The following is a 16,342-nucleotide window of genomic DNA, read 5'->3' as shown; positions in this document are numbered from 1 at the left end:
CTGACCTCCCCTTTGCAAGCTAAACACACGTAGAAAATTAGGGATACTCTACCACCATCTAGTGGTCATACATGGCAATGACAGGGATACGAGAGTAATATTATTGCACGTGCAGCGAGCAGTGGTGTGGGAGTATCCGTAGAGATTCTGTGTGTTTGAGTGACATTAGAGGTTGTTAGATTGTTAGATTAACTGATAATACACATCATCTATTGGACAGAAAGATGTGCGTTGGTAAGTGGAAACGGTCTAATCACATGATTTAAATCACGTCTATTATATTTTTTTTAATTATAGAAAAAAATTATATTGTTATTGATTGTTATGCTGTACATGTTTGTGTTTGGAATCCCGGCGTTCGTGAATGCACCTGGGTGCGTGAATGTGATTGGTGGACAAGAAGGAAGTGGAAAACGTAATTCAAAACTTATTTCCTGGTGGTAGTAAGTAATTTCTTTTTAATACTTTGTAGTAAAGCTACAGGCGAACCACTGCAGATACCAATAATGATATAAATACTTTCTACTTGATCAGTTGATCAGATTTGATATTCCATTCTTTAGCATTTTGTCCCTGAAGTCGCCATGTATTCAAAGACTTATTCCATGATTTTGTAAACAATATACAGTATAACAATATAACAATATGAACAACAAACACACACTAATATTTCAGAAACTAAACATTGTAGGAATCTATGTCATCATGCTAACGTCAACAGCTAACCGTATCGGCATTTTCCTTGATCTGGCCGCCCCTAGTTGCTGGAGTTGGGCCTAGTTGCTGCAGATTTTTGTATTGCTAAAAAACAAGTAAATACAGATATTTCTGACACTTTTGACTTAAAAGGTTACTTAAAAAGAGTATTGAATGATTTTGTTAATCATGATTATGCTCAACATATTGCCACATAGTTTTCAAACAATATATACCTTTATGTAATATATGTGATATTGGCAACAATCTGACCCGATGTTGATTGTTTGTGTCTGATTTGTACCGACACGCCCACCGCTATTTAAACACTGTTGTTGGCAGGTTCCGGTCGGCAGTAAAGCTTGAAAAGAGCGTCCATGTCTGGACAATGCGTTTCTCTTCAATGTAAGCACACAAGTGTCTTTCTTTAGGCAGCAATAAATTACATAGGCCTCAGCAGGGTCGGGGGGGTTCTGTTGCGACCTGTCACTCAAACACACAAGTCTATGAAATAACAGGAGCAGCGGACGAGCAGCTATGCATAGTGCAGATGTCCTGCCCGCAATCCCGCATGCTGGGTTAATAATAGGAGCGTGGTTGTCGGCTTGCTCCACAAGGGTAGGGGGTGGCTTGTTCTCATTGGGTCTATTTTATCCTCCACTTTCTCGAGTGCGAGTGGGAGGAGGACTTCCAGCAAGTGATATTATCAACAACAAAAAAAAAAGTACCCCCCTCCCCTTCAACCCTCCAGTCTGAAGAGGAGCAGCAAGTATAAATACCCAACCCGCTGTGTCCTGACTGCAGTGAGTGACACAACAAGGTCTGAGACACACACTACCACTGACGGAAAATTATGTGACAGAGGACGTTGCTTTGACGACTAAAGGCAGACCAAGAGACATTTTGAATGGAGAAGATGTGTTCTGGTTTTTGTTTGCTTCTTCTGTGCGGCTTCCATCCGGCGGTCTCCGCTTGGTTTGAATCCGAGGAGGTCATACCTGTTCGGATAAACGGAAGAATCAGCGGTCGCTTCTGGAAACGAAGCCAGGACCAGGAGCGAGTCGTTCTCAGCGCCTTTGGAAAAGACTTGACGCTGAATCTTATCCCTGACACCAGTTTCATCGCACCTCACTTCACCATTCAGCGCGTACAAGCCAAAGACTTTGGTGTCTCAGGTGCGCAATCGTCACTGGGCCAGGATCTCCGCAATCTCATCAACCAGACGGAGGAGAGTGAAGGACAGTTGAGAAGTTGTTTTTACTCAGGGAACGTAGATGAAGATCAGGACTCTGTTGTGGCTCTGAGTCTGTGTTCCGGGGTCTACGGCTCCTTCATAACAGAAGGGAACGAGTACATTATTGAGCCCAAATTTCCAGGAGGCTTTAGGTCACCCTCTGCCCAACAGCTGCATGTGATCAAGAGGAGGACCTTGTCTGAGAGCCACGGTGTTCCTTTCCTGTTTGATCACGCGGATGAAGCGGGTGCCCCGGAGAACCACAAGTGGGGTTATAGTTTTACGCACCGCAGCAACGACGCACGGGGGGAATCTCGCCAGAGACGCTTCGTGTCTGCGCCACGGTTCATAGAAACCTTGGTGGTGGCAGATTCCAGCATGACACACTTCTACGGGGATGAAATCAAGGTAAGACAACTTCCTCTTTGCACGTTTGGTAACGTTTACTAACAAAGTTAATCTCATCCTTCAGCATATAAAGTGAGACCAGGTGACCGTAAAACCAAAACTGTTCTTTAGTGGGAAGACATGGATGAGATGAGGTGTTTGTGGTGTTTTGGGTATTGAAACTCGGAAGGAAGTCAGACAGCAGAAATGCAAAAAATGCGGAAACACATTTCTTTGGACTTGGTCACAATTTGGCCGCATGGGAGATGCCTCCCATGATTCATAACTCACATATTTAATGTGCATTCCATTTGCGTGTCAGTGGCAAAAGCCATGTTTCCTTCTTGGCAGCATCACATCTTTTGAATTTAACCCATACAGACACTTTAAAAGTCCTAAAAATCTCCAAGGCTACGGTTTTCCTTCTTTATTTGTGGATTTATTTTTGTTGTTATTTGTTTTGCACCACTAGGGGCGTCACTAGGTTCTGAGAACAGGGGGGTCTTAGCCCCTTGGAGATGCACAGGATATGAATGAATGTAGTAGACATTCCAAAAAATAAATACAAAAATCCAAAAAACAAATAGAACCGGAATATAACTTTCCCACTTTTGGACAGATTTAGTAGAGATACTCAATTGTTTTAGGCCACCATTAAATTTACACAAGTACACACAATCTACACTGCAAAACCGCTGCTCAAGCTCTGCAACCATTCTGTCCAGTGGACAGTGATCAATTACATAATAATCATTATTATATTATTAATTAGCCTATTATTTTATTTTATTATTATTATTGTTACTATCATCATTATTCTTCTTCTGATTATTAGCTTACTATTGTTATTATTATGATTATTAGATTACTAGTATTAGCCTGCTTATTGGCTTGCTTATTAGCCTGCTTTTGCCATATTATATGAAATTTGCCCGATATTTTTTTTGTAAAAAAATTTTAAAAGTCAATCAAAAATTAAAAAAAAATCTAATTATTTAGGGGGCATTTAAGGACATTTTAGTGGGGCTGAAGCCCCCCAAAAATAGGCCTAATGACGCCACTGTGGACCACATTGTTTGTCCTTTTTGTACAGACAGTGAACAAATATTGGGTAGTTGCTGAGACATGGATAGGATTAAATACATTTCTTTCTACACATTTTTGGATATGTTTACTTGTGTAAACATGTGATTATCATTACCATTACCATTGTCAATAAATTTGCTCGGCAAGACTTTGAGCTTACAGAAGAAAGATATATGTGTCAATTTGCTAATCCCATTCTAAATACAACTGTCTGATGTATATGCCACATTATTTTACTTTAAGCACAAATGAGTCTGGGCTCCTATGGGTTTAAACCAGACTCAAAACGTTGCCTGTCTGACATTTAACAGTTCTCAACTGCCAGACAAACATGGTAAAATAAACAAAGTTCAGACAGATGAAACTGGCTTGTGTTTGTTATGTTACAGCATCAGTGAAGTTTCCATGCAGGTAAAATATTGGAAACTATATACGCCACAGCCTAAAAACATTAAAAGTCCATTTCCAACAAGTTGTACTGGTTTTGACTTAGAAGAAAACGTCTTCATGGCAAAGGCATGCCTGTTGCTGCTTCACATGAAAGTCATGGCCAGTGGGCATCAGATTATTCGAATGTAAGTCTTTCCACTTGCGAGTCCAATGAGAGGATCCATCTTAATTATTCACTTAGCAAAAGACATGGAGAAGAGTCTAAATATTCCACGTCATTTTCAGCCTTCATGACATCTGCTCCCCTCGTTCCCTCCAGATGGTTTGGGTGACAGCACTCAAATGTAGCAACCATGGAATGAAAATACGGTTCCCAGAGTAATGATGCAATTCAATTCAGCTTTTGTACACGTGGTGTGTGCGCTGGCTCTGTACTTATTTGTGACTGAGCATTTAATTCACATCAAGTCGGTACTAATTTTAGAAAAATGTACAGCATATGTGTACCACTGTTATATCTTTATGCTTGTGTGTTTTTGCACTCCGAATCCATACATTATCATTCATTATTATGGACTCATTTTATAATAAGGTACACAAAAATACAGTAGTAACTGAGGAACTAATGAGTAGTGGTTAGGGTTGGGTGGGTTTGTTCCTCGTTAAAGGGGAACTACACTTTTATGGGAATTTTATCCATCATTCACAATCCTTACGTGAAACATTAACACATATTTATTTCCCTTTTCTGTGCATTATAACACCTGAAAATGAGTTAATATGAGGTAGCTAACAATGCATGTCATTGGGACACACCCATTTAGGTATTTGCTTGGTTGATATAGAAGTCAGTTATTTAAATGGAACATTTTTTGTGAGAGCTTTAGCGTCAAAATACGTATTTCCCATGACAGTCATTGTTAGCTAGCTTATATTAACTTGTTTTCTGGCGCTAGAATGCACAGAAAAGGGAAATAAATATGTGGGCTGAAGTGTTATCATTATGATTCTTTCATATTTCTGTTTCATAAACAATGCCAGGGTGGTCCAAAGTTAGGCACAGCTTATTTAAAAAAAAAAAATTAAACATTACTCATATGAACAGGAAGTCGGCCCCAAAGTCAGCCACAAATGATGACGTTAACAATACTACAACACATAAACTGACCCATTTTTTCCAAGAAATGGCCTCCTTTTATGCAGTACAGTACAGTACTGAAAGGCATTGATCAGCATATGCCAGTCATGTACTTCAATGGCAATTTTCCAATATTGATCAGTGGCTAGTCAATCGCGGCATCCCTACTGTGAATACGTATGTTGTCATGACATTATTTTGTTTACCTTGCAAGCTTTCTAGGCATCTTACCTTTTGTGTTCCTCTCTCCAGCACTACATTTTGACGTTAATGTCAATGGCTGCCCAGTTGTACAAGCACCCCAGCATCAAGAATTCAGTCAACATGGTGGTTGTAAAGCTGTTAGTGATAGAGGATGAAGAAGTCGGTCCAGATGTCTCCAGTAATGGAGGAGTAGCCCTGAGGAACTTTTGCTCTTGGCAGCAGCTCTTCAACCCTGCAAGTCAGAGACACCCGGAACACTTTGATACCGCCATGCTCTTCACCAGAGAGGTAAGTGGCAAATAAAGTCCAATCAAATTACTTATTCTTCTGAAGACCAGCAATACTAACAAGGTAACATTAGTGTCTTGACAGAGTTTAAAGAGCATTGACTAGAAATTAGATGATGAACTAAATTGTAGTGGTCAATGAATTGAACCTTGGGGAACATCATGATCATTTTGTGCAATTTTGCTTGAAAAAGACTGTAGTTGTGAAAATGTGATAGCTGAGTGAGTTGTAGCGGTAGAGGAATGATACTTTAGTTTTAGCTATAGTCTTGTGTATTTTAAAATTATTAATGACATATGCTGGTTATGACTCCAAATTGTCCATAGGTATGAATGTGAGTGTGAATGGTTGTTTGTCTAGATGTGCCCTGTGATTGGCTGGCAACCAGTCCAGGGTGTACCCCGCCTCTCGTCCGAAGTCATCTAGGATAGGCTCCAGCATATATATATATATATATATATATATATATATATATATATATATATATATATATATATATATATATATATATATATATATATAATCAGTTATGTTTATCTTTATTCTGACGTTCATCAGTTACAATTGTGACATTGTGTTTGTTTGTATGCACGTTTAGCATAGCCCAGTGGTAAGTCCTAAGGATTTTAGCAGGCTGATACGAAGGACCAACATGAAACTAGTACAACTTCAATGAGTGACATGCTAATAAATAAATTCTGAAAACAGGTTTCTTTTTTCTTTCTCTTCACACGGAGATTTGCTTTGAAATGCAGAGGACACAAGGCTCCTCACGGATGAGCTAACTTTAGGGCCGTCACAAATCAACCATGACATGATGAAGCCATGGTCGGGCTGGAGTGCCTCGCCAGGTCCAGCTTAAATGTGTGAGCCATGTATTCCAGAGTCATAAAAGAATGACAGAACTCAAAACATTTGCATATAGTGAAAACAAGCATCTTATTGGCGTATTGTGTATGTGCAAATGCAATATTGTTCTGAGCCATACATACATACTTGGCTCTGTGTGTACATGCATGCATGAGTGACAGCTCTTTTGTGGAACAAGATGTACACACTGACAGAGAGCTCCATGTTCAGATGCATTCTGAACAGGGAGTGTCAGTGTGCCCTGAAGTCTCCCCAAGCAGGACAACTTTTAGAACTCTATTGACCTGGTTCTCCTTTGCATTGCTGGATTTAAACCATCGGCTTCAGAGGATTGCTCGAAAATGACCAAATAATTTGTGGGCACGATTACATCATTCATTCATTCATTTTGTACATGGTGCTGGAGCCTATCCCAGCTGTCTTTGGGCAAGAGGCGGGGTACACCCTGGACTGGTGGCCAGCCAATCACAGGGCACATATAGACAAACAACCATTCACACTCACATTCATACCTATGGACAATTTGGAGTCGCCAATTAACCTAGCATGTTTTGAATGTGGGAGAAAACCGGAGTAGCTGGAGAAAACCCACACAGAGATGGCCGAGGGTGGAATTGGTGGTCTGCGCACAAACCACTCGACCGCCGTGCAGCCCCCAATTACATCATAATTGGGTCATTTACTAGTACTAGTAAATTGTATTGGTCAAATAACTGGTGATTGATCGATGCTGGTGCCAACAACAATTATGTGATACTGTTTCAGTAATGTGTGTTTTATTTGCATGGCAGGACATCTGCGGACAAAAGAGCTGCGACACTTTGGGTGTTGCCGATGTTGGGACGATGTGCGATCCTAAGAGAAGCTGCTCCGTAATCGAGGACAACGGCCTGCAAGCTGCCTTCACTGCTGCACATGAGCTCGGTTAGCTTGTCATTGCATATGTTGTTATGGTTCCTTTTGCAGTCTATCATGCGGTTCCCCACACTTTTTCCTCCTGTAGGTCATGTGCTGAGCATGCCTCACGATGACTCCAAAACCTGCGAGAAGCTGTTCGGGGATCTTGGAGGGCATTATCTGATGTCTCCTTTGTTTGTTAGCCTCAACAAAACCATGCCTTGGTCTCCTTGCAGTGCTCTCTACATCACAGAGTTCTTTGACAATGGCCATGGTAAGTGTAAATCTGTCAAAATGATTGCAGACATCTGCCATGTTCACAGACCCTGTGATTAAGTCTGATTCAGAGATGAACAACATATACCGATATTCCGCCTTAAGTATGTCTTTCCTGCTTTAACATGTTGCCTCTGTAAATTACAAGCTGCGGGAATAGTTTATCATTCTGAACCCTTGTATCGTAGCAAGCCACATCGGCCAACCTTCTTCTGCTCTGAGTCATACTAGAAACATATTCAAAAGAAACAGCCGGTGTCAGCAAAATATGCTCTTTATAAGTTGGATTATCACATACTACAGTATTAATTGGCCCTGTACCCTAGAAACCGCCCATGAATGATACGGGAAATAATACTGTGTCAAAGCCCAGGGCAGTGATACTGATAAAATATAGAGTTGAACCATGTCCAGTATCAGCCCCCGTAGCTGTCCACTCAGAGCGCGCTGCTCTGGTATCGTGCCCGTGAAACAACCAATCAGAGAACAGCGCACGAGCGTTTTGCTGCCGTCTGTGTCAACATGTCAGCGGTTGACACTCCCGGCGAAAGACGAATAGGGAAAATAGCAAACAGAATATTAGAAATGGAACGTTTTATCACCATTAATGAGGAGGATCGAAAAAGCTAAAAATGCAAATACAAGTCAGAAAACCAAGGGCGAACTCAAGCTTTTTTCTGAATGGCTCATCAACTGCAAGAACGAACGAAGACTGGTAGAAAGTATTCCCCCGCCTGAGTTAGACAAATACATGTCTATGTTTATTTTATCAATCAGAAAAGAAAATGGGGATGAGTAAGAGCCTGATTCTCTCAAATCAAAATTCAACTCTCTGGCACGTTACATGATGGAAAAACGAAAGCTAAACTTCCTGTGTTTACCCTGTTTAGATATAATACATGTAATAAACTGAACATTTTCTGGAAACAAATGGTCTTTTGATTAAATAGTACGTGATAATAAGCTCATGATTAAATAGTATGTGATAATAAGATCATCACACGGTTTGTCTGGTATCAGGCCCAGTATCATGCCCCCAAGTGTCAGGGCTGATACTGGCACAAACCATGACAACCTGATACCAGACAAACCATGTGATAACCTATAAGTATGTCTCCAAACACAGTTCTTGTGGCAATGTTCATTCCAAACTAGGAACATGACAAAAGTGCATGTTGAATGCCATAAAAGCTAATTAGACAGAAGTCCGATTTAGATGATAATTACAGACTTTCCTCAAAAAACATGTTCAATATGCAGATTACACAACTTCATTTTATTTTCTCTCATCGTAACACTCCAAAATATGTGCTTTTACCTCAATACCATCTTGTATTGTAACCACAGGGGACTGTCTGCTGGACGTTCCAGATAGTAGTATGCCATTACCCAAGGAGCTGCCCGGGAGCAAATACAGCCTGAACCATCAGTGCCAGCAGATATTTGGAGAGGAATTCTTCCATTGTCCCAACACAACAGACAATGATATCTGCAGCCAGTTGTGGTGTCAAGAGGATGGAACATCACAGTGCTCCACAAAGAACGGCAGCTTGCCATGGGCTGACGGCACCCCGTGTGGTCTCAACAGAACATGCCTGAATGGAGTGTGCAAGCCGACACAGGAGGTGTTCGAGCCGCTGGTAAGAATAACTACAGATGCTAATTGTTTGGAATGATGAAGGACTGCAGACGATATTTAATCCCAAGACATTCATATTCAAAATGAAATACCGTTTTGAGACAAAGTAAGCTTCAAAATAAAAGTATTACCTGGAAATATATGGTATTGGTAACTTTTACAGTCAGTAACTGTTACATTTATTCACTTCCCGCCTTTCTGATATATATATTTTTTATTTTGTTTGTATTTCTTTAATTAATTAATGTATTTATTTATTTATTTTTTGACACATACCGAAGTACGAGGTGATATGACCACATAATGACATAATGGGTACCACAGTAACTGTCAATATAGTGATATACCGTAGTTTCTAGACTATAAGTCGCTCCGGAGTATAAGTCACACAAGGCCAAAAATGCATAATTAGGCAGAAAAAAAACATACATAAGTCGCACTGGAGTATAAGTCGCATTTTTTGTGGGTAATTTATTTTCCAAACTACTTGACCAAAACCAACATTACGTCCTCTTGGAAGGCAAGTTCTAACAATAAAAGAATAGAGAACTGGCTGAATAGGTGTAAGATATGCTAACACAATGCTTATTCAGCTACACAAAAAATAAACATAAACAGAAAAGGTGTCCAGTGTTTATGTAACATAAACAGTTTTTTCATTTATAAGTCGCAGGAACAACCAACCTATGAAAAAAGTGCGACTTATAGTTCGGAAAATACGGTATATAGCACATCATGACTGGTTCAAGACTCTTCATACTTGTATTTAGCAAACATCAACTGCTTGTATTGTTTCATATCTCATATGAAACCAGAAGAATCCATTAAGAAAACTATGAAATTGAAAAAAAAAATGTCAACAAATTGCAAAACTCCTTTATTATTGCCAATTGTATTGAAATCTCTGGCCAAAGTCAAAAGTAAATGGCCATTTTCAGAATTTGGCATCACTCGGGGCAATATTCCCATTGTGCCACACTGACATATACTTCAATGCAATAGTAAGTGACTGCCAGATTGCTGCAATACGACCATTGTACTGCTAATAATATAATTTCCCTTATCTTCAAATACATTGTCCTATGCCTGACCTGCATTACATTACTGCTTGTAACTTCGATTTAGTGTAAAATTTCCGGTACACTGGTGCTTGTTGGTAACGAGTGTAAATACAACAGTGCAATGATTAAGGGTCTAGACAACACCAAACATCAATGTTACAAAATCACATGGATCAGTTCACTTCAGGACGATAATATAGTTTTACATGCACAAAATAATTACATATTAAAAGTGAATGATTAATGATTTTACGATTTTTTGTGAAGACCACTAACATAAACTGCTTTGGTTTCTTATTTCTTCTCCAGGATGGAACTTCTTCTTGGTTTATGTAACATTCTCATTGGATTTTGCCATGGTATAGTGTAAACTCTGTATCAAAGTTGGGTGTGTGATCCAAGATGGCTGAATAGACGAGTATCGTCCATACACAGCTTTAATAATAATAGCACACAATTCAACTTACCAAAGATTAAAATACACAATATTGGCCAAATTATTTGTAGAAAACCGAATCATAAGAAAACTTGAGGGTTCAAAACCTGAGAGAATTCTCTAAATGTGTTTTATGGCTTCTGTGTGTGTTATCATCAGACATCTGTTTATGCACGCAGACGCAGTGGCATCTGGGAATTGAGTTGGCCCAAAGTCAGTAAACGTCTGGCAAAGGCATCGACACTTAAAATGTTGCCACAGAGAGTCGAAGCACGGCAAGCTCCGCAAGTAGTGAGTGACACATGTAGCAAGAATGCGGGTACAGGCAGACAGTAGACGCGTGCCGAACTTCAACACAGAATTAGCCTGGCGTCACGGCATGCCAACCCACGGTAGCCTCAGACCCAGAAACCCAGACTGTGGTCTGGTCTGCACAGTTGAGACTTCCTGTGGCAAAGAACTACTGAGTGTTTTTCTCCTTTTTTTCTTGACCACAGGTGGTTGTGGATGGGGGCTGGAGCACGTGGGGACCATGGCAGCAATGTTCCAGGACATGTGGAGGGGGGGTCGAGTTCTCCAATAGAGAGTGCACAAACCCTGAGCCTCAAAATGGGGGTAAATACTGTGAGGGACAGAGGGTTCAATATCAATCCTGCAACACAGAGCCCTGTGACAACACTGGTGAGACACAATTATTTTTAAATGTTATTGTACAATATATTTATATTTCATTTGTAATTCATTCATTTTCACCTTGCACAAAAGAAATCATCAAAAAGGCTGGAAATAAGACAAGAATTAATACATAAAGTCAGGGTAGTTCAAGTAATACAGTGAACAAGTGATAGGACAAGTGAACCAAAGCATAAAGATGATTCTTTTACGTTTGTTTGGACATCTTGGACTGCCAAATAGTGTTCACTCAGTCAAAGTATTTGTTACAGTGTCTCTATTGAATCAATACATATAAATTCATCCTGTGTGTGTGAACACTCAAACGCTTTATTCTGAATCTCTCTACTAGGAAAAAGTTTCAGAGAAGAGCAGTGTGAGAAGTACAACAGCCCAAACTACCTGGACTATAATGGAAATATGAAACATTGGATACCAAAGTACGCCGGAGTGTCTCCCAGGGACAGATGCAAACTATTCTGCCGGGCCAAAGGCAGTAGTGAATTTAAGGTGTTTGAACCCAAGGTAAGTGCACACAGTATCACTGCTTATCCAAAAGCATTAGAAGCAAAAATGAGAATGAGAATTCAGGTTATGAATTGGTGTTTTCCTACAGGTGGTCCTCGGTTTACAACGTCTGAGCCGTTATTTTATCCCCCTCTTTGAGCGAATAACAAAATGGGTTCTAATAATGTCATAAACTGTACTTATAAGATCATAAACACTTTTTTATATGCAGTAACAACACAAATATGCCATTTATGAGTAAAGAATCCTACTTCCCTGACATTCACTTATCACAGCCAGGTCTATCGTCCAATTAAACGCAATAAATGAGGGATTACTGTACAGTCGGTTTTCAAAGCCACAGTTTCCTTATGATTTGATTTTCAAAGAAAGTTTTTGTTTATGCTCTCGGTTATAGTACAGTATGCTACTTACCTTGCCATGGTGTGAAGAAGTGGCAGCAATTTGATACAAAAGAACGCATTTACATTTTGCACAAATGAAGGAAAACCATGTCAACAGGTTAAAATATAATTTATTATCACCCTTATGCTCTTATTCGTCTGGCCAAAGTCGCAAGTAAATTGATAGTTTTCGTTATGTCGGCAACCGCCAATGTCAACTTCAGTCAGCCATTGCAAAGGGATGTCGACCTATATTTTTTCTAATGAATTATTAGATTAGATTTTACAGCCTTAACACAAACCTAATAGGTGGGCGTGTTGTTCCGATAGCTTAACAAACATCATACTTATCAATCTTCTTGTTTTCACCAGGAAGTTATGTTTTGCCCTTTTTTCCTGCGTCTTACTGGTTTGATAAAAAAAAAACCTCTACACTTCTGCAAGAGCAGTCGGTAGAGACTGGCTTTCAAAATAAAAGAAGAGTGCTAGTACAATAACATAGTTATAACACAGACCCCTTGAAAGTGTGAAAATAAGGGACAATAAGGGAAAATAAGGGAGTTTACAGAAAAATGAGAGAAATTAATTTACATCAAGTCCCAAATTTCCCTTCCGGAAAATGGCATCCTTCATGTACAAAATGTATCAAGTGTTCCACAGGCATCTTTCCATTTTTCAAAGTTTGAATGTATATACGTAGAATGTATATTGGATGTATATAATCTATAGTCCTTCTCACATGGACTGTAATAACACGTGTGTAGGTCGTTGATGGAACACCCTGCGGTCCTGACACCACGTCTGTGTGCGTCCAAGGCCAGTGTGTGAAGGCAGGCTGTGACCAGGTGATTGGATCCAATAAGAGAGTGGATAAGTGTGGTGTATGTGGAGGAAACGGTCTTACCTGTAGAAAGATCACTGGGTCCTACAACAAAGCAATGTAAGTTACCTCACACGGGACTAATTGAGTCAACATCAAATCTCTGACGTTCCGACTGTTGTCTTTTAGCTATGGATACAGCGACATTGTCACAATTCCCGCTGGTGCAACCAATATTGACATCAAACAGCGGAGCCACAGAGGAATCAAACATGACGGGAACTATCTGGCTGTAATGCGAGAGACTGGCAGTTACATCCTCAACGGAAACTTCTCCGTGTCGACGGTGGAACAGGACATCCCTGTTCTTGGTGCTGTGCTGAAGTACAGCGGTTCCTCCACCATGCTGGAGAGGATTCAGAGTTTCATGCAGCTGAAAGAGGCTATCGTCATTCAACTTCTGGCCACAGCGGGGGATTCCAGTGCTCCCAAAGTGAAATATTCCTTTTTCATCCCCAGAGATGTAACCTTTAACAAGCCTAAAGAAAAGAAGTTCTCTTCTCCATCTTTACATATGATTCATCCCTTCGGTGTTCCCGACTGGGTACTGGGAGAGTGGTCCGAGTGTTCGAAGAGTTGCGGTTCCGGGTGGTCCAGGAGGAATGTGGAGTGCAGAGACAGCGCAGGTTTTCTCTCGAGCCTTTGTGATAAAGACTTGAGGCCGATGGACATTAGGGCTTGTGGTGATCTGCCCTGTCCCATCTGGCAGATGGGACCTTGGTCCGCCTGCTCACGAACTTGTGGTCAGGGAGAACGGCACCGCAGCGTCGTCTGCATAGACTACACTGGGAAGACTGTTGAACCAGAGAAGTGTGATCAGAATAAAAAACCTGTGCCTGTTTCCGGAGAATGTTTCAACCTCGAGTGCCTATGAAGAAGCCTGTGTTACAACCACTGTTGGAAGTAAACAAAGGAAAACTACCTCGGGAATGTCATGAGATGCCATATAAAGAAGGTGCTGTGTTTGTACTTTCTCCACTACAAATAACAACTCATTTATTGTGAGGGTTTGGGTTGGTCTAATTGACAAAATACAGTGGAGACCTCTTATGTCGACAACTTTGTTTATGTCAAACAATTCATCAAGTCCTTGAAAACGGGAAAATCCTAATAAAATGTCAACAAACTGAAGCAAAAATAAGCGATCGGTCCGGGACCAGCATATGTCGTGAATAATTTCATCAACAACAAAATAATACAACAAACTCTAGCCTCAACAGTATCATTCCTCCACCACTAAATATCACTCAAAAAGCAGCTTTTTCATTTATCCAGCAGCACATATACTGTACGTATACGTACATTTAACAGTATGCATCAAAGTCTCCCCTTTATTTTGATACCAAGATGATACATGTAAGCCTTTTACATGCAGAAAAAAATGTATTTATTTGGGGTCTTTTTTTTTTTTTTTAGCAAAATGGCCGAGGGGTTAAGGTTAAAAATTTAAAGCTACTAATGCACAGCATAGTGTAAATATACTGTACCTCTTTGTCTTACATACTGTCATTAATGCTTCAATGTCGTGTTTTGATGGCTTGGGTTGTGATTTGAAGCTATCTCATGTGTGCTCCTGTTTCACTGCTTCTCAATTCTACACGTTAGTGACGATAAATGTGATTGTTGTTTTTCTTGTTGTTGTTTTAAATCCAGAAAATAAGCATGGTTTCACTGTAAGCCTTTTGATCACTCGGCCTTTAAATGTGTTACAGAATTTTTTATCGAAACGGAATTTGAGTGTACACTTGTGTCAAATACTTTTTGAAATTCAAATGCCCTGATTTAAAAAAAAAAAAGCCAAGACAAAGTCGTTACATTTCTGTGTTCTATCGCAGTTGGTGGTAGCAGACATTTTCAGTAGAACACATTCAGTACGTGATATACCTATCACATGTTGTGTAAATTAATGCTATTATTTTCATGTTTCATATGCGTTAATGATATCTAAACCCACTTTTTCAGACTTTTATGTGTATGTTTGGGTCACGAGAGAAAAGAGAAGGCACATTAGGCCTATATCCCTTCAATGAAGGACCATACTAGTTTATGAGCATAGCTTCCTTTAATTTATTGTTTTCTTTTTAAATATAATGAACATGGCAGATGCTACTGTCTCTGAGATTGTTTTGTCTGTATAAATTGTCAAATAAACACATTTATGTCAATAATGAACATGGAATCCTTGTCCTCTTTTATATTTTTTGGAAAAGCTAATCTGGGTGTCGAAAAAAAACCCATCACACTCTGGCTGTTTTGATAACGTGAACATTAAAATTGTTTTGAGTAATACCTCGCTTCTTGTGGTTAAGTGTGTCTGCAAAGTAGGAGTCCTAGTTTGAGCATAGAAAACCTGTTTGACTTTCTAAATGTGGTTTTAAACATTCTTAGAGCCCTCTAGACCTGTGATAACACCCCTATAGTCACATTTACACTTGTTTTACCCAATTTAGTAGACATAATAAGTGAGGATAAGCCATTTAAAAACAAACAAAAAAAGGCGCACTTGTGTGTGTTGTTGTAAATGTGAAGAAGAGCAGGGTAGCGGGCAGACAGGAAGTGACATTTGGGGGTTCAGAGTTGAGTTAAGCTTGACATGGGTTACGCCTGGAACAGTAGCTTGTGTTTTCATTACAGATTGTGTTGACTGTTGTGAGATAATTCAAACCTTGCTAACCTGCAACAAAAAAATGTTTGGCTCGGCGATCAAGTCTGGTGCTTGTGTCTCACTGAACATTACAGTAACATTACTTATTCACAGGATGAAAGCATCTTCTGAATGGTATCAATGCGATACCAAGTTAAATGATTTTGTGAAAGTGCCTTTAATTTGTTTATCATAATAATATTTAAAAAAATACAATTATTCCTTTTTATTACATACAAATTGTGCAAAATAAGTAAACTAAAGCAAAAACTATTATTGGTTGTCACTCAAATCCTTTGGCTTTTTGTCGCTCAAGCTGTCCTGTGTCCAAGAACTTTCTCTTGAGTTTGTAAACAATATATAAATATAACAACAGCAATGCAACATTAGGATCAACACAACAAAAAAGACATAAACGAACTGACAAATATTGATTTCATGAATAGGCCATATCAATTTAATCAGTGTTTGGCTCGATCCACCCACCTCTACAGTTAAACATGTGACAAACCCGCTGCAAATCATACGTATTGACAGAAATATTAAAACCACCTTTTACAATAACGAAACGCTTTCCACATAACCGTAATAATCAATACAAGGCAGAATTGTTAACTGAATCAAAATACTATA

At 39.6% G+C, this 16,342-nt stretch overlaps 1 protein-coding gene across 1 annotated transcript; it reads left to right on the top strand.

The window, feature by feature from the left end:
• Nucleotides 1-434: 434 nt before the first annotated feature.
• LOC131134440 (A disintegrin and metalloproteinase with thrombospondin motifs 8-like) lies at nucleotides 435-15,237 on the top strand. The gene is made up of 9 exons (XM_058079729.1): nucleotides 435-2,338; nucleotides 5,184-5,423; nucleotides 7,085-7,217; nucleotides 7,297-7,464; nucleotides 8,814-9,106; nucleotides 11,100-11,283; nucleotides 11,627-11,799; nucleotides 12,950-13,125; nucleotides 13,195-15,237. The coding sequence occupies exons 1-9, from the start codon at nucleotides 1,604-1,606 to the stop codon at nucleotides 13,937-13,939; spliced, it is 2,847 nt and encodes a 948-aa protein (XP_057935712.1). The 5' UTR covers nucleotides 435-1,603; the 3' UTR covers nucleotides 13,940-15,237.
• Nucleotides 15,238-16,342: the final 1,105 nt, after the last annotated feature.

Source organism: Doryrhamphus excisus, chromosome 8, assembly GCF_030265055.1.
Source record: "Doryrhamphus excisus isolate RoL2022-K1 chromosome 8, RoL_Dexc_1.0, whole genome shotgun sequence".
NCBI lineage: Eukaryota > Metazoa > Chordata > Actinopteri > Syngnathiformes > Syngnathidae > Doryrhamphus > Doryrhamphus excisus.
The sequence above is the reverse complement of the archived record's forward strand: the minus strand, read 5'-3'. Positions and strand labels throughout refer to the sequence as shown.